General features: G+C 40.0%; 2 protein-coding genes across 2 annotated transcripts in view; both read right to left on the bottom strand.

Moving 5' to 3' along the window:
* Positions 1–6,476, bottom strand: part of caln2 (calneuron 2) — a 49,342-nt gene extending 42,866 nt beyond the window's left edge. Inside the window, exon 1 of the mRNA XM_079649755.1 lies at positions 5,733–6,476. Within this exon, the coding sequence (XP_079505881.1) occupies positions 5,733–5,746 (14 nt within the window). The 5' untranslated portion in view covers positions 5,747–6,476. The remainder of the gene's footprint in view (positions 1–5,732) is intronic.
* A 485-nt stretch (positions 6,477–6,961) lies between these two features.
* nf2b (NF2, moesin-ezrin-radixin like (MERLIN) tumor suppressor b) lies at positions 6,962–19,280 on the bottom strand. The gene is made up of 17 exons (XM_079651182.1): positions 18,923–19,280; positions 18,042–18,157; positions 17,255–17,380; positions 16,388–16,510; positions 15,955–16,038; positions 15,547–15,615; positions 15,335–15,417; positions 15,125–15,200; positions 14,902–15,039; positions 13,582–13,656; positions 13,009–13,122; positions 11,876–11,998; positions 11,481–11,698; positions 10,394–10,496; positions 9,819–9,958; positions 9,566–9,737; positions 6,962–8,790 (listed from the first exon to the last, which is right to left on the bottom strand). Exons 2-17 carry the CDS (start codon positions 18,129–18,131, stop codon positions 8,743–8,745), a joined length of 1,782 nt encoding a protein of 593 aa, XP_079507308.1. The 5' UTR covers positions 18,132–18,157; positions 18,923–19,280; the 3' UTR covers positions 6,962–8,742.
* Between the last annotated feature and the right edge of the window lie 396 nt (positions 19,281–19,676).

Raw genomic sequence — 19,676 nt, forward strand, 5'->3', positions numbered from 1 at the left:
GTGATGCTGTCGGTGTTTGAGCTGCCTCATTATCTCCTGGTTGACTGAATCATGTCTTATTGATCCATCGTCAAATCAACAGTGTCACTTCATGTTTGAGAGCCGCATTATAGATTCAACTTTCACATTCAGGGCCTGTCCACATGAAGGAAAATCGATCCACTCATATTTGTAGTATGCATCACACACACATATTTAAAGAAGAGAGAAGACGTCTCATATTAAACAAGCTGCTGGCTTACTACTCACATGCCCTGAGGATCTTGATATAAAAGAATGACCTCCAGTTCACAGATACTATGGGGCTTTTAGTTAAACAGATTACGTGGAGACCAGAAAACCAGAGGTCTACCCACACATAAGCTCACAAACACTTAAGATCAATATCTAATTTGACAAAGCCATCACCTTGACAAGATCTGCGTGGCAAAGCAGAATACAGTGACCTCTGATCATTGAAAGGTGACTGTGACCGCATGGCTTTGTTATGTAGGGTAATTTGTTGTAAATATGTTACTGTGGTGTTGCCTCAAGGGCATGTACTGAATCACAAAGGTTGTTCCCCAAGGGGATGGGAGGCTAACGTCCTGGATTACCACAAAACCATCACACACTTCACCAAATGGTGTGAGGACAACAATCTCCACCTCAAAGTCAGTAAAAATAAAGAAATCATTATTGGTCCCCCCAAACCACAGCACCCCATCATTATCAATAACCAAACACTTCAAACAGTTGACAGCTTTAAATGTCTTGGAGTAACACTGGACAATACAATTAATTTCAGGCAACACACCACTGACAATTTCAAAAGGAGCCAACAAAGATTATCTGTCATCCGAAAACTTAAAGGACTCTATGTCCCCCCCCCCCCCCCCCCCCTCTTCTCCTACTACTGTATCAAAGCATTATCCAACCAATCCTCCTCGCTTTGAAAAAAAGAATGTCTGCCTTAAATAACAGGCCTCGCTATGTAACGGCCATGTGTGTCACCATCTGTTGTCTGTGTTATTGTATATTGTATGTATACTATGTACAGTGCTGTGAAAACAAATTTCCCCATGGGGACAGTAAATCTAATCTAATCTAAGGCATAGGCCAGACTACATCATGTCAGCCTCATAACTATGCATAAAAAGTTAAATCATAAAAGTTGGGCAACACAATTGCTCGTCTAATCCAGTGTAGTTGGTCAAAGATTTGCAAAATATCTGTGTAAATGACCTTTAATATGTTTAACCCCATATGTACAGTCTATGGTTTAACCTTTTGTAGAGGTGGTTATATTTTGATAGTTATAAGATCCGGACTTTTATTTTGAAGGGACTTTTGCCGGAAGTGAATAGAGAACGGAGGATTGTAAACACGTGACGGATGAATGACGGAGAAATTAACTAAAGATAATTAGTTACGTTAGGTTTTTAGCACCTTGCTGATAGGGGCACAAGGTTTGTTATTACTTTAATTAATATGTGTATTGATATTATGTGGTGTTATTTCGTAGTTTTGCAGAGTTTTGAGTTCACGCTTTTGTATTAGCAAAACTGCTCTAAAAGGAATGGAGATGTTTTATCTGTGAGATGGTGGCTAATTATTGTGTTTTCTTTCTTTTCTTAGCTCTTACGTTGGTACTTGACAATTAATGTATACATGCAAGTGTGTACAATAAAAGGATACCATCCGTTTTAGAGTTAGACCATTATTCAGCTGGGGACGCTACAATCTGTGTAAAAAAAAAGTTGTTGGAAAAGTTGATATCGGGGTAAACACAAAATGTGAAAAACATTCAAATAAAGCATGTGACTAAATCCTCTGCCCCACTAATGCTGCCTCTTGAAACTGCCTGTGAAAATCACTCTCACTCGGATTCCCTTCATCAGAACAATATTGACATATTCAATTCCATTAACCCATCCCACAGAGTCACCTGGGAACGTTTGGTTAAGATATATTTTATGGATGAAATGGATAAATCATGTTTTGGAATAAAATTCTTACAAATATAGCCGCACATGGAATACCTCTACTGCAGGATGATTAGATCTGATGAGGATGATTGGCTTGATTCAATTTGTGCTCAGGGTCGCGCAGACAGCTCTCAGCCGACGGCCGCGTAATGTATGAATCACTGAGCGACTGATCAAGAAGAAAGACATTTTCACGTTGCAGTTTCTCAGCAAATGCATGCATGTTTAGACAAAAAAGAAAGTTGAGCTGTAATGGTGTGTGTGTGTGTTGTCGTGCTCCCTTCTCTGCATGGATTTACATCTCATTGACAACATTCATCAAGCGAAGAAGCCACTCTTTCTGCCAGTTGCACCAGAAAGCCTTTGTAATGACATGTTTGAACACAAATAAAAGAATCTGCTATTCTCACTGCGTTACTTCAAGTGGAAAGCATATATTATAAAATGTGAAGTTCTTATTTTTCTTCCTGGCTAACCACTCCTGAGGCTGCACAGCGGTTACAGTATAGGGACAGAAATACCTAGCTGTCTTGACAAACAAAGAAGCAACCGGATTAAATAAACACACACACACACACACACACACACACACACACACACACACACACACACACACACACACACACACACACACACACACACACACACACACACACACACACACACACACACACACACACACACACACACACACACACACACACACACACACACACACACACACACACAGTCACACACAGTCACATGCATAAATCACATTGAAACAAGCCCTGTAGATATAACAGTCAGTGGGAATCTACCATTTGTTCTGTGCAGTCGCCTGTCACCAGAGTTTGACTGATAAAAGAAACCCCCGCCGGTCGAGATGACTGATGTGCAGCATTGACCTTGCCAGGTACAGACCATTTTCGAACTCGAACACACACACACACACACACGAACAATCGAACAAGCATTAGTCTATTGACATTGTGCCAAGGTGGTGGAATATGTATGCAAAACAACAATTTATGATTTGCTCACAGCTTTTACATACTGTACCGGTACACCATCAGTACAAGATTCAACTGTACATTGGAAAGAACTTGCTTTACAGTGAGAGTCATATCCAAACTAACAAAAATAGTTACAGCACTTAACTCCCCATAAAAGAGATTATCCTGAGCTAAGCACCTCCATTCTCCAGAGATTTACTCAATGCACAACAGTGGTGTCAATCTTTCAAAAAAAATGAATAAAACATTTCCAAGAATGTGTAAATATTTAAATCCCTATAATACAGAACATCGTACCCCTGAGCTCAAACGTATCCTATATTTCCTGAAATTCAATTTTTCTATAGATATGGCTCCATATGTTTGACTTTGTTTTCAATATATCTCATCCGGCACTAATCACACATTTCCCTCAAACTATACAATCATAAATTAACTGCAACAAATTTGAATAAAATATTGGCCAAATAATCTCAGCTCCAGTCAATTACCATAAACAGAATGAGGATGAGTGAAGATAAGCCTGCCCATTCTTGTCCTATTGTTCCTCAAACCATAGCCCGATTGCATTAAGAGCAGGTCATCGGATTACATTCAACTGTTCTTTTCTTTCTCAGGCATTCATTCATTCCTCGCCAAGTTCACTGGGGCGATATCAAGCAGGGAAACAGCTTTCTTTCATCTGCGCTGGAGGAGAATAGCCATGAAAGGATCAATATCTCTGAAGAACAATACAGTGCGTATCCCCTGGTGCCAGTGCGTAACTTGGCTTCTTCCCAGGATACAATTCTGCAGAAGTGTCCTAATTCTGTGTGTATTGAATGCATGGTGTTGTGTTGAAGAAAACATATTAAAACCCTGTGGTTGTGATTTTATTTGATGACATCCCGCTATCACCCGACTTCACCTTCTCCACATACACTCGTTGAAACAATGGGGTTTTGCATTTTCGCATTCATTTGAGTTTAGACGAGGCCTCAAGGATCCAATTATTTCACTTCTTTAAATGCCTTCACAGCAAAACCCTTCAAAAGCACGTTCTCCCTTTCTCTCTGTGTAGGACGTGATTCCCCTCCTTTATGTCTTTGCAGCCTTCCTCTCCAGTCAGCACTGCATAGAATGCAATTCACCGGCTCTAAATGTACCTCTGCCCCTTTTCGTATTACTCTAATCTGTGCGCTAAATGCCATGGGACAGATTGCAGCTGAAACAGATGGGAGTAACAGTCTTTCCATAGTGAGAGAGAAACTCATCTCCAGAGAAAATGAACTCTGTGAATGATACTCATTCCTCAGAATCTGATATTCCTGTGGCTGCTGGACATCCTGCTGTTATGAGTCCCTGCGAGGGAAACCCTCTCCTTCCACTTATCTCCTGCACTCTTCAGTTCTTTGAAATTCATTTTCTGTGTGTAATCATAATCTCATCCAAGCAGATCCAGCCTCGCTACTGAGACAGCTAAGGCAGCAGAAGGCCCTTAAAGTGACTCGGTAATAGGAAAAATCTATTTCAGTCCATCTCATTTCAGCTCTTTTAACACACCTTGTCACAAAAGTGAGATGCCACCACGTGAAGGGCAAAGGAAGTATGGTACGTAGGTACATTGTTGGCAAACAGCAGACTCATTCATGTAATCGAGTAATTGAGTGAGCAATGTCGGAATTGAGAAATGAAATGAATGTCAAACTTGAATCAGGATATGACTGACATGTTAAATATGTATGAAATACATTTTTCAAGGCCATGCCTTATCACTGAAGTACTTCATGGTCTGCACAAAATAGTAATTCATTCAGTCTGCAATCCCTTTCAAATGTTCTCTGTACTAACAAAGACAAAAAAGCGTAGATTTTTTTCTTTTGACATTCAATTATGTTTAGGAGCAAGATTGTTTCTGATGGGTTAGAAGGAGTGGAGGTACGGGGTGAAACATGGAGGCGTGGGTTCAAATCCCACTTCTGACACCAATTGTGAGACTGACCGTTGAGCGGCCCAAGCAAGGAGGCAGAGGCAGAACGTCCAAAAATATAACCCGGGGTGGGCATTTATTAAAACAATATGCACAAAGTTCACACACAGCCTCAATCTTGCTGCTGTTCACGTGAGCCCAGCCTGCAGCCAGCATGATCTCTCACACACCCACTCAACAAGAAACAGCACTTAAATACACAGACTAATTAAACACAGGTGAGGGGGAGCAATTAAACACAGGTGAGGGGGAGCAATTAAACACAGGTGAGGGGGAGCAATTAAACACATGTGAGGGGGAAGGAGACAACCCAGGGCCCCAGGTGCACACAATCATCAGCCACAGACATTCAACATATTATTTGCACCCTGATTACTCTCAACCGCTGTCATCCTTATCCCAGCATCCAGACGACATCTCAATAAATACGGTTTAATCAGTTAAAAAAACACTACTTCAATAATTAGTATAAATTATGTGTATACGCAATGTTAACTGTACTGTACAATCACACTAATAAAGTGCAATATCACCCGGCCCAAAGCCGTCAGTCCATAGTGACGAAGTCGTCACAGGGTGATAGGAGAGGAGAATATGACTAGTTTCCTTCTCTCCCCTGCATTAACCTCCTTCCCTTGCCTTCCTCCTTCATCTGAGCCTTCTCCCTCAGTTTTGAAGGCAAGTTCCTTAAAAGATAGTCAGAATATAAGTATTTTCTCTTCGAAAGACTTCATATTTAATTAATTGTTTCAAATAAACATGTTATGATGTAAACCAGAATGATCAGCTGATGAGGCGTACCTGCAGTTGAGCATTTCTCTGGTTCAGGCGCTGCATCTCGTCCCTCATCTCCCTCTCCTTGTTGAGCCACTCCTCTTCCTTGTTGAGCCACTTCTCCTCCACCTCTCTGCTCTGTTTCTGCTCAGATGTCTTAAGGGTCTCCTTTGTTGCCAGCTCACACTCGATCTGACCCTCGAGGACTTTGTGTTGTGTCTGCCACTCTGTCTCTCTCTGGCGGGTCTCCTCCAGATGTTCCTCTTCCAGTGCCATCACGCCCTTTCTGTCACTGGTGATGGCCTCCTCCTTCTCCTGGATGATCCTGCTCCTCTTCCTCTCAGAGTCCTGCTGCAGATTCTCCGGACTGGCAGCTTCTTCATTCTCTGTGACAAGCCCCCTGCTTTCTCTCTCTTTCTTTAACTCCATCACAGCTTTGTCAAAGGAGGGTTTCATCTCATTGAGCTGATGGTGCTGTTCCTTCCAGGATTCTTTTTACCTTCTCGGTCTCCATTTTCTGGCAGTGCAAACTTTCCTCAAGGAGCAGACTTCCATCTCTTTTTCTTTACTTGTTTTCTTCTAACTGTTTTTGACTGGCTCTTGTGGACTCTTCACCAGGCTGTCAACGTATTTTTCTTGCCTTACACTTCCTTTTCTCTTCCTCCCAGGTGAGCTCCTTGCTTACAGTCTGTTCTCTCAGAGAAGCATTTTCTGCAACCAGCTTCTTGTTTTCCTTTTTGGAGTCCAGCAGGGCTTGTCGAAGGATTTTTGCTATTTTAGAAATACTTTTCGGGTCTGGACCATTTTGCTTAAATAGTGAACTCATGCCATTGAGGGTTGTAAAGGGGTTTGAATGTCTTGCAAAGACCTGTAATACCTCCAGTAAATGTAAATCCTTCAGTCCTAAATGATGGCAGTTCTTCTAAAAACATCCTAGTAAGCATAAAGTGTTTAGTAGTAATTCTCTGTAGTAAAAAGGCTGATTCATGACATTTTGTACACATTTCCAATAATGCTGGATAGAATTTAGGTAAGCTGAACAGACAATAGATTCTCTTAAATTATGTGTGTTTGGATGCACACTCAAATGCAGATTACACATTCAATAAAATCCTATAAATTCAAATAATATACTTTTTCAGCCTTGATGGGTTCTTCGCTCCGCGGCTAATGACATTTTACTGTAGAAAGCAATGATGATCAAATGATTATCTATGGACAACCTCTAATAACAAACATCAGGCAAAACAAAAGCATGTTGTATGACCACGGTTGTATTGAAATGATATACACCAAAAACAACTTGATAAATGAAATAGGTCATTGACAGAACTTTGTGAAATTGTTACATAGTAATCACTTCAACGTAAACCATAGGTACAATATTGTTTTGTGTGTCAAATATTTTTTTAGCACTCGCTTTGTAGTAGTAAGTAGCAGTAAAATCCACGTCTGGAAAAACAAAAACAAACATTTAATTCCTCCACAAAGAAAACATGTGATGTTATTTAAGGATTTATAGCACAAATAAATAAGGTTGAAGATGCAAATTAAAGCACTTAAGAAATGTGTTGATGAAATACAAAAAGAACACTTTCACTGGGACATTTTACACAATACGGTTTACACAGGACCAAGGTCAGCCTAATAACCCAACCATGAGGGCAATAATGAACCAATCAATTGTCTCCGTTAGGTCCATAATGATGTCGATCTAAAATAAACACCCAGAACCTCTGGCTGTACATTTGGCATCCAGCCTCTCCCTTTTTAATAATATAATGAGGACTTTAGTGTAAGAAAAGTTACCCATCTCAACATGTCTAAAATCTCTACTTAGATTTAACCAAGCTAAATGTTAATAGCCTGTTTCAATCCATTAGCAATATTGGAAAAAAGGCTGTTTATCTCAGGGGAAGCACATATCTGATTGTCTCCAATACCCTGAGAAGTACACCAGCTGAGGAAATAAAAGAAAACCAGAAGGTCAAAAAGTCAGGATATGATATCCAGCCCGGGCTCGAAGGCAACCCCAATGCTAAGACACATAAGCACAATGATAGCAAATACAAACCTTAGTAACTCTTATCATAATAGTAACAAATAAAGTTCAAGGCACATCAACAGTCTTGATACAAAAGATACAAAGTTCAAATGGCAAGCTTTGTTCTACATTACTATTCGTTGATGCACTGGAAACAATAAAAAGGCACCTGTGTGTAAAGGCAGCTCAAAAACTAAAAAAGCAAACAAAACCACCAAAACAAAGATCAACACTGCATTTAACATTTGATGGAGTGTCTCCTCTAGAAACTGTCCCTGCTGCACACGTCCGCTTCTCAGACCTTTCTGTGAGTTGTGATTACTATTTTTACAAATAACTTTTATGAGCAAGATTGTTTTCATTTACACCTTAAGTTATCAATAATCAAGAGTTATCCTTACTGTTTTTTTTACTGTTGAAAACTAATAAAACAAAAATTGTGAAATGTGTAATTTGAAATTTGGGGTTCTTTCAGGTCATTTTTTTTCCCACGTTTGAGAAACACTTTGCTAGTTTGAAAGAAAGTGACCGTATTTACAAAATATTTTTTTACACATGTTAATTTTCAGTGTTTATCCAATGGCGACTAATGGAGGAACTGGCCTAGAGCCTTGTTTACAATGAATTTGAACCTCAATCCCTGCCCTAAAATGTTGTTAAGGCATTATTTGAAAACGTGTCATGAAGTTATGATATGATATCTGACCATCTCACAGCTAAGCATCCCTTAAAAACCACAAAACAACATCAGCAACTCGACACAGCAACATGCAACCGTCTTCAGCACCACGTCTTGAATCAGTGTCAGAAACACTTTATAAAGGAAGAAGGTGCTGCAGTGTGGAAGGTGGTAGCAACTAGTGGCTGTTGGTTGTCGGTACAGATTTACGGTCTTCCCAAAGCACAGTCATGATGTGTGCGAGTGTGTGTTTGTTTCAGTCAGGTCAAAAGTCACAACAGCTGGGCCCACGTTGCGTTTCGTGCAGGACTCGATCACACTTCTTCAAAGTAAGCCATCTGAGACATGTACGCAGAGTTTCGCTGCAAGACAAGAGACGTTTTTTAAAAAGAGAAAACGTGGAATAAACCGGTGAAGAAATGTTTTTAGTGATACAACGAGAAGAAGTATTGGCACAGTTAAGTAAACACCAATACTGATTAAATGAATACAACAGTGCTTCATATGCTACACATCTTAAATCAGCTGGGAAATACATATTTAAATATTCAAAACAGGTTGTCTTTAAACTGGTGGCTCTTTTGGCTCAAAGAATATCTGTTTATTAAAGTATAGAGGAGAAAGTGTGCGGATATAAAAGCAATTATGATAGGGTATTTGACATTGTTAAAAAATAAACCTGCTATCATGAATTTTCTCTCTCTATTACCAAATGGGATACAACTGTAAAAATATTATATACAAAATGATTTTATAATTGTATAAGTAATTGAATATCTCCATAAGTATATCAATAAATACAAATATCCGTATAAACAATGTTTGTTAATCACATTGACTCACCATTACTAATCAAGATGACATGATTGTGTGTCACGATAAATAATGAAATAACTTTCCGATTCCATTAAAAGACGATCAATTATTCTTTGGATATGCTTAGAGTAATGCAAATAGGAAGCCTAGTGTTGCCATGGAGCCCAGCATTATGAAATGGTACACAGGGGGAGACATGATCAAGTATTTAAGCTATTTCACTCTATTAGACATACTGACAGGTAAACCATCTTCAGCAGAACTAAGAAATATTAGTAATATTAATTACAGCCGAGCGTAATCTGAAGTGCTGATACGTACGTTGCTCTGAGGTAGGTAGACCGGCTCCTGGTTGTACCCGCGGGCCTCGTGGCGCAGGGTGTAGACGCCGGCCTGCTGCTGCTGCTGCTCCTCCATCTTCAGAGACTCGATCTCCGTCTTCAGCTCCTTCAGCTGGTCCTGCAGGTGTTTGCTCTTCTCCATGTACTCCAGCCTGCATTCATGCATCACAAGGCATCACACACAGATCTGGACGGTCTTTCTAAAGGGTTTCCTCGACAGGATGTCAACTCACCTCTCTCTCTCGATCTCCATGGACAGCCTTTTCATGTCAGAGTCTTTGAAGTCCAGACGTGTGGACGTTGATTCGTAGGAAAAGTCGGCAGCTTCAGGAGGAGGGAGGGGGGCAGGGGGAGCAGAGTAGGCTGCTATGAGCTAAAGGAAAGCAAACATGTGTCAAATGAGTACTGTAATGTGTTTTCACTACTACATTACAGTCTGTTTACACACCATGGCAGGGAATGGAAAGTGATACATTATACAAATTATTTTAACTACTGCAAATACTTGGTGACAAAATCAAATGAAACTTTTTTTATTGTACCTATTCCTTTCCAACTAAATCCAAAACCCTTGTATGTATTTCTCTGTCCAAAATGTTGACAACAGCTCATGTTGTGCTTTACATTGGGGGCTTTAACAACAACAGTAATCCTCTAAAATTTCTAAATGCACTAACGGTCACAGAGTCAGGCTTCATAGTGTCAAAAGTATATTATATAGATAGATAAATGGCCGTAGCTAATAAAACATTTGCACTGTATTAACTTGGATTCGTCACAAAGCGCCGCAGTATGATCATCGCCTCACAGGATATGTTGTTTTGGTGATCTCCAGCAGCTTCTGCTTCGCTCTCCGCTCGGCGTCCTTCGCCTCCGTCAGGTCCTGCTTCAGGTGGTCGGACTCCTTCAATCTGGAACCAGAGCTTTGATTAGGTCAAGGCTGAAGGAAGACACTGTTACTAACAAACACAGGGATGGGCAACTTGGATGGTGGTGGGGGCCACATAGTGTATGTACTGGCCACCAGGGGGCCGCAGCTTCACTTGGAACACACACACACACACACACACACACACACACACACACACACACACACACACACACACACACACACACACACACACACACACACACACACACACACACACACACACACACACACACACACACACACACACACACACACACACACATTGTATGTAATTATTAACAAATTAAGTCTGATTTTGACATTTTACAATCTTTCAGGGAACATCCTCGAATAAGCTCACTAAACAAATATCAGTTCACAGAAATGTTATTTCATTTTTACAAGTGGCATGTTTGTATTGAACAGGTTATTTAACAGTGGAATAAAACGATTTGAAAGCACGGAAAGTGTGTGTGCATTGAGATGAACCATTAAGATGACATAAACATGGATTCATGAACACTAACCCAGACATTAGTTGTCTAACTTGAACCTAGCTAAGACACTTGTAGCCTGTCTCTGCCGACGCCCAATAAGGGGAATGTCAACACAGACCCCTGTTCCTCAGCGCCGCTCCCCCTCCCTCCCGCTGAAATGATGAATGAAAAGCGTATCGTAATCATAGATAACACGGCAGGGTCCGTGACAGTTTGTTTTCATCTGATTTCAAATAAACAAAGTCTTGGTTTTTAGAATATTAAACTTGTTTCGCTAAATTCAGATGATAATGCAACTTTGAAGCTTGTAAAGGCAAGCGGCAACTTAACGTCACAGCTACACGGGCCCACATTTGCCCCTCCCTGCACTAGAGGGTATTACAAGCAGAAGAATGCAGATTTACCTAAATGGTAACTATTTATGTATTTTGATTGAAAAATAAGAGAAATGGAACTTAGAAAAGATGGAAGTTATTAAATCTAAGGACCTCCGCTCAGACTGCTCCACCAGTTTGACGGCCAGCTGCTCGGCCTCCCTCATCTTCTGCTCCATCAGCCGCTTCTCCTCCTTGGTCTTCATGGCCGTGACCTCTAACCTCTGCCTGTCCTGCTCAGCTTCTGCAGCTTTGTGGGCCAGAAGCGTGGCCTCCTCCTCTGCAATCTGAGCCTTTTCTGCCAGCAGGTCCGCCGTCTCCTCAGAGCGAAGCTGGAGAAAATACATTGGAACATTTAAATAGCCATTATTAGGAATGATGGAGACATTAGGCTTCGCAATGGTATCCAGTTAACAAGAAGGTTTTTAAAGCTTGTTAGCCAAACGGGAGTTCATCAAGAAAGCCGAGCAGTTTCAACAGTTCTTTCATGTGGAGCATGAAGCCCTCACCAGAGCCTCGTTGGACAGCCGCGCCTCGTCCTGCAGCTGGAAGAGTCTTCTCTCCATCTCCTCTTTTGCCCGTTCTGCTTCTTCTCTCATCTGTTTTTCCCGTGCCAGGATTTGCCGCTCCATCTAAATTGATGCCAAGAAACTCAGTAATGTAAGCAAAGAGAACCAAGCTTGATCAGTGATGATAAATCAAACTGTAGTTTCTATATGTATGCATGGTGTGTTTATAGAGTTGGATCAATTTCTGGTTTTACTGGTTCAGTGTAAAAGCCTTAACGCGTCTGATTTGATAAAAAAGGGCTAACAGGTATTTGTGATTTTGATACAAACAGATACAGATATTACAAATGGCAGACGCATAAGAAGCAACGTTTGTGTCTCAAATCCAACTTGTTTTACACTACAAGCAAAATGACAGGATGATTCAAATGTGGATTCACCTGCAGCCCGTTGTGTCCTACTAAAACTCTAATTAAAGTGAAATACAACACTATGAACATTTTGAATTGTATAAGATTGTCCGCTCGGCATCGGCCATACGGCTCGCTGCACCTGCACTGCGAGGGGGACCCAAGTTCCCATCAGCAGAAACTCGTGGGTTTGCTATCCTGGCTCCAAAATGGTGGAATGAGCTCCCCATTGAAATCAGGACAGCAGATAGCTTACACATCTTCCGGCGCAGACTGAAAACTCATCTCTTTAGACTCCACTTCGAGCGATATAAATACTAACAAAGCACTTATAGACTAATAAAGGGCTGGCTTATCTAAAGCCAGTTGAGTAGCACTTGAAATGTTTGGCTCTATGAAACCTGATGTACTTATATGATTCGGTTTTCTTCAAGGTTGTATCTTCCTGGTCGAATGTACTTATTGTAAGTCGCTTTGGATAAAAGCGTCAGCTAAATGCAATGTAATGTAATTAGTCTGCGAGTACCACCATCTTGGATCTTTAAATCAAAACATAGAGGAGATATCATGTACAAGAAAAGAAGGGATGGGCAGCTGCTGAGTCAAGTGTGACATCTAGTGGTAATAATAGTTTACCACCAGTTCAAAAAGGTTTACACCAGCAACCCTTCATACTGTGAACAATGTTTTTCTTATTGCTCGCGTGAAGCTGGGAGCACTGACCTTCTTGCGGGCCTTCTCTTCTTTCGCTTGAGCCTTCATCTGTTGCACTTCAATGGAGTCCACCTTCCTCCTCCTCATGAATAGATCGTGATTACCAATGCACAACTGCAGGATCTGAAGACACAGGAGGGACCAGACAGTAAATATCTAACTTCGGTACCACTTTACAATAAAGCTGCCCTTATAAAGGGTTGACGAATAGTTTGTAGTTCATTTATTAATTAGGTTGTGAACACTTTAGAAGTCATTAATGAGCTTTTATAAGAGATAAAAAGGGTAACTGTGACCGGTTGCTTGCCAAATAGTCTTATATTGGCTACTTAGCTTACTTCGTCTTCTTCATCAGCCAGCATCCTTGGTATCTGTTGTTCACTGAGTTGATTCTCGCTAAGTAGCCAATATAAGGCTTCATGCCAAATAGTGAGCCTGTGTTGACTAAATAAAGTGTTTACAACCTAATTCATAACCTAATTACGAATCCTTTATAAGGGTAGTCTTATTGTAAAGTGGTACCCTAACTTCATATAGCTCTAAACGTATTATAGTGGAACATTCAGAAAGAGGCAGACCAACCAGCTTGTTGACACGCAGTTGAGAGGAGTAGAACTTGAAAACATCTTTCTTCTTATCCAAGGGTTTGATGGTGAACTGCAACATGGGAAAGTGAAAAAGTGAGCATTGTTTGGACATAGGGATGCATATCGTTGACTTTTTTACGATACCGATACCACTGAACGATACCGATACTCGACAGATACATATCGTGATACTTTCATGTTGCATAAGGGAAAAATTGAAGCGCTTTATGATATACTGTAGTTAACACAGGGTATATGCAGGAATCCTGAAGTCAAATGTAATCCCTTTTAAGACCTCATCGCCACTTCTAGTTTTAACCGGTTACATTGGCGACACACATTACCTCACATTTACTATATACAGTATTGATTGTCCTTCCTCCTTCTCTTCCAACCATTTGGACGCAAACTTGCATTCCCCCATAACGATGTTGTTTAACAACCGGCGTAAACGGATCTTCGCGTGCTATCAAGCAGTGAGCGTGCGATGTCCTGTTCAGATGACGTCACATCCAACGGGATGCCATAAATAAACTACACAGAATCACACTACACACCTACGTAATGATTACATTCAGGCAGACTGTAGAATACAACCTCTTTGGACCATTTATATACTTATTGAAAACAAGCTACAAAATGTAATACCTTGGAAAATGCCGTTTAATAGCCTTAATTTTCGCTAAATTTATTTATCAACTTTTAATACTTTTTAAGACCCCGCGGACCCCCTGAAACATGTCAAATGAATATTACAATTAATTGTGGGACTTCAACCTTTTAGTACTGAACAAACAATGAAAAACACGTTTGACAACACGGGCTTGAAGACTGTACATTCCTGTACTCTGATTTTATGTGACAGTAGCAAATGTTTTGAGAGGTTGGATGTGTTGCCGCCTTTCCCAGAAAGAAACCGTGCAGTGGTTACAGGCCCCACCATTCAGACTGGCAGTCGTATGCAGCCACACTTTAGATTTTTGTGCCGACATCGAGCTAATGAAAAAATGAAAGCTAACCGAAAGAAAAAGTGAGCATTGTTTGGACATACAGCACAGCTTTCATGCCTTTACAACGGTAAAGAAGTGTTGTGTCAATGGGGTTAAAAAGGATTTCTTGGCAGTTGTGTTGTAAATTGTATCTATAGTAAGAGAACAAATCATGTATGGATTTGCAATTTCAATACAGTTAACCAAGCCCACTTGATGTTTCCACACCATATTCATACCCCCATTTTCCCGCTTTTCTAAATTGAGAGGGATGTGACAGAAAAACGCTCGATGAAAGACCGGAAAAGACAGTCCGCTGCATTTACCTCCTTCTCGCTGTAAGAGATGTTGCGGATGCCGCTCCAGGGGAAGGATTTGTTGGGGTTGAGTTTGCTGTTGGGGCTGTAGATGTGGAGACCCTGAGCATCCACTCCGAGTAGCAGGTCTGTGTCCCTCTTATTTTGCTGTGAATTGAAACAACAGTAACAGTAAAGGTGATGTATATATCTTTTTTGTAAATACCATAAAAGGCACCATAATAACACTCACAGTGATGGCGAAGTAGCTGACACCGTACATCTCAAGGTCCTGAGCGATTTTAAGGTATTCCATCTCAGCCTCATCCCTGTATGGACGATGTAAAAATAAAGAAGGGAATTTATCTCATTTTAACTTCTGTATTCAGGAAAACTGTCTCTGTGCAGGGGCTCATTTCTCTCTACATGCTGAATTTCAGAAACCCCCCCGGGTGGGTCCTACCTGGCGATGCCTCTGTGCTCGGCGTACCAAGCCGTGATCTTCTCCTCCCACATGTCCGCCGTCATTTGGTATTGCATCAAAACCTACAGGATCAGACGAATACACATTATGTACTGCATACACACAAACAAACAATGTGTCCTTGATCTACCAATTAGGTATATTAAGCAGATAATAACAACAAATAACAACAATTTGAAATGTGCACTTACTCTTTTGGGCAAAAGTTCATCTTGTGCGAGGAAGCCCGGCTTATGGAAACTTGGGTCATAGTCCCCATACTGTGATTGAGAATAAAGGGGTGGAAACGAGAACAATTAAAAAAAGATGTGGACGTTACTTTTGCATATTAGCAAACTATATGTAACTCTAACTGAAAAAAATATTGATTGTTTGCAAAAACACATTGATCTGATCTCCTGCCGTTTTCTCATGAAGACAAAAGACGGTACCCAGAAGGGAGAAAATGATTTGAATACTTTTTAAGTCTTATTAAAGTGCGCCGTATATTCTGTGCGGTCCATACACAGAGAGATACTTTGTACAAAGCTGGTCAAAACATGACATTTAATCTTCAGGCCAAAAGCATACCTGAAGGTAGGAACATGAAGCTTTCTTACCTTGGCCTGGACGGCATAGGACGCCAACAGGACGGACGCTTCAGGGGAACAGAATATCTCTTCATCTAATATCTGCTTTTTGACCTATAAAAGAATTTGAAGACACGTAGGAACATGTATTCATTTTAAAAATGTTTTTTTTTTTTTTTAATTGGCTCATGATAGGCGCTTGTTCTCCGTAGGTGGAACATGTATTAATTAAACCACACACACACACACACACACACACACACACACACACACACACACACACACACACACACACACACACACACACACACACACACACACACACACACACACACACACACACACACACACACACACACACACACACACACACACACACACACACACACACACACACACACACACACACACACACACACACACACACACACACACACACACACACACACACTTCAAGGCTTACCTGTAAGAAGAAGAGGTGCTGAGTTATCTCCTGGACGAGCTCTTCTTCTACTTTCTCTGGGAAGAATTTAGCCAGGAAATGAAATGTTATGGGCGAGTCCTTGGGAACCTCCTGGTCCAAGACCTTAGAGAACAAATAAGCACCTTCATTTCAGACCAAACTCACTAAAGCCAGAAGTAGGGCTTCTTAATTAATCCTATTTTAAATCGCAATTACGATTTTGAAAACAACACAATCGAAATAAAACGATCGGTTTTTCAGTTGAGTTATACTTAACGTTCAGAGTAATCAACTGTTAAAAACATACTGTTCAAATTGTTTTTTTCAATAAATTGATGTTTTCAAAGTAAATGGATAATCGTTTTCAATAATCGTGATATCAATTATTGACCCAAATAATCGAGATTATGATTTTTGCCATAATCGAGCAGTCCTAGCCAGAAGTGCATGATCAGTATTTATGTAATAACTTGCTAGCAATACGGTAATTCATCAATCATTAGAACAATCAATGAATGAGAGAAAGGAGAATTGACCAACATTAACTCCTTCTTATGCAAAGTTTGTTGTTTTATATAATTACAAACTGAACACTTTCTTTGATTGTTTTTCAGATAAGACAAACAATTTGAAGAGGCACCTTTGGATTGTGTGTTTGGATGGATATTGTTTACATTATAGAAACAAAATACGACATGTCTGTAAATGGATAATTATGTTTGTTATAGCCTTCATCTAGTTAGCCTCATCTTTCTAATCTGACTATGCATTGTTGATACTATTTGAACCCCATGACGTCTGGTATCTTGTAATTTGTTTTGTTCTATAATCCTCATTGCTCCATTTGAACTTCACTCCTTCACTCACCCGTTTCTCTGGTTTCAGCCAGGCGTAGGTGTCCTTCACCGTGTACCTGAGTCCAAAGAACCAGGTCTCTCTCAGACCAACGGTGCGACACACCAGGTCAAACAGGTCTTTGCCTTGCCACTTGACCTGAGAACAACAGAGTGATAAAGACATGCGAGTTAAGATGCTGAAAGCTAATGTGTTGCTGCTGCTCTGTATTCCCAACTGTTTAAATCAACCAAAAAAACAAGTGATTTCTTTTTTCTAAAATAGAATATCCCTTTAGTCTTCATGGTCAGATATTGATGTGACTGATTTGTGAGGGTTTTTCAGTATTGTATAGGTGAGTTGGGCCTGAAAAGTAAAGGATGCCTTCAATAACAATCAAAACGAATCAATATTATCGAGTAAAAGGCAGGGAGATTATTTCCCTTTGCAAATGTTTACAACGTTTCAATCATGTTCTAGCTAAGTTGATCACAAGACAAGACGTGGCAGGCATATACATAAATGAGGAAAGAAGCTGAACTCTTGTCATTTTTATGCACATTAAAATGTGTTAGAACCTCATGATGTAATTCAAAACAGTTGTATTCTAATATGCAAGAATGTTTTGGGCTATTCTTCAATAAGCTTGTCCATAAATCTAAGATGTCTAATGTATTTTGTATCAGCTAATAAATGGTTACAAATACAGATTCACAAAGTCAATGGTTAAACATTGCATGAAACAAAACATAGCCCATCCAGATACAGAGATGAATAAAGCAACCCTTTCGGTATAAAGACTGCACGAAAAAATCCTGACCTCACAGCTGAACTCCATCTCAGCATCCATGGTGATAACTTTGACTTTAAAAGTCTTCGGCTGTTTCTTCTTTAACCCGAGGATAGACATCTTGAGGGTGTTGCTGTCAAAAGAACCTGTGGAAAATAACAAAAGTACAAGTATTTCAACATTTAACTGCCTTCAGGACAAAATGTGATAAGACGTGGTACGAATGATGTATTTTAGAGTGGTTTAATGTAGTAAAGTACAAGTACTGTACTTTAGGGTAGTTGTAGTACTTTACTTGAGTGTCCTTATTTCATGCTATTTTATACCTCTACTCCAGTACAATTTGGAAGCCAATATTCTTAGCATTTAGTCCACTACATTTATTTGGCAGTAGTATATATAGATTAGGAGCTCAAACCAATTATGAATAAACTAATGAATAAACTATAATATATATTTAGGGGAACATCCTGCAACAGTATATACAGTTATACAAATCAGCGCTACCTTAAACAGCTGTGAAGAACAATTTAATGTATTTATAAACATAATCCAGTAATTTAATATACATCCATCTAGACGCAAATACTATTATCAAGTCTATTTTGATGACAATACTTTTATACTTGTACTTAAGTAGGATTTAAAATGCAGGATTTGTACGCCTTACAGAGTATTTTTATACAGTAGTGTTTATACTTTTACTTAAGTATAACCTCCGAGTACTTTTTCCAATACTGTCAATCACACGTACTGACTGGTAACTCAATTTTTTTAGAGTTTGTGCTGCAAGTCAACTAGCTCTCAGGCGATACAAATGTGTTGTTTTAAGCGGTTTTACAGGACACACAAAAACAGCTACTTCTTTGTTAAACACAACATGCAGCTGAAATGTAAAAGAGGCCTATTACCAGTGAGTAAAATAACAAACTCCTGCCGTCCAACAGGGCCCAGAAGAGGCTGGGGGCTTTCTGTGTTGTTGGTGAGTCCAATGCTAAGCTAACTGATATTTCTACACAGCGTTAGCATTCCAACTATTCCACAAAAACCGACCAAAACAAGTTGTAGAAAAAACGGAACTTTTGAACGGTCTCCATAGTGAATCGTGGCGACTAAATTTACTTTACGACCATTAAAGTTATGTTTAATATCACTTTAATTAACTTTGCTAACGTTATCGGTAGCTACGTGCTGGGTTAGCCTGCTTTTTAATATCAGGAGGACTTCGACTTTCCAGAAGATTTTTGTTTTGACTAGTCGCTCTACAGGTGGGAACAAGAACAACAGTTTGGGATACTAGCTACTGCGCATGTGCAATCATTTGGAAGCATTTATGCCGCTTTCAATGGTTGTCGGGAAAATGGGTTTTAAACGCTTTAAACAGAAAAATAACGCTTCATTTTGTAAAAAAAATCCAGGGCTTTTAAAAGAAAATGTAATGTTAGATTGTTTTGGACCTGGAGGTGCCATCTATGGTCTGACAGAAAGGAGTTGAAAAAGACAGCCACCTTTGTGTGGTCTGTAACAGTTTTCTACTGATTTATAATCTCCATGACCAAATAGTAGACGGTATTTGTGTGTGTGTCTCTTTGTGTGTGCTTTCAGTTTTGCACATTCTCTTCAGAGTGTATACTAGCAGGGGTTTTGTTTATGTCAAGTTGTCAA

The sequence above is a fragment of the Notothenia rossii genome (genome assembly GCF_949606895.1).
Source record: "Notothenia rossii genome assembly, chromosome: 9".
Lineage (NCBI taxonomy): Eukaryota > Metazoa > Chordata > Actinopteri > Perciformes > Nototheniidae > Notothenia > Notothenia rossii.

Excerpts from the sequence above, each read along its gene's own strand:
- nf2b (XM_079651182.1), bottom strand. The coding sequence starts at position 18,131 with ATGTCTATCCTCGGGTTAAAGAAGAAACAGCCGAAGACTTTTAAAGTC. Across the intron at positions 13,123-13,581 it reads AACTGCGTGTCAACAAGCTG|ATCCTGCAGTTGTGCATTGG; the intron begins GTTGGTCTGCCT and ends CTGTGTCTTCAG. Across the intron at positions 10,497-11,480 it reads GTGGAGCAGTCTGAGCGGAG|ATTGAAGGAGTCCGACCACC; the intron begins GTCCTTAGATTT and ends CTCTGGTTCCAG.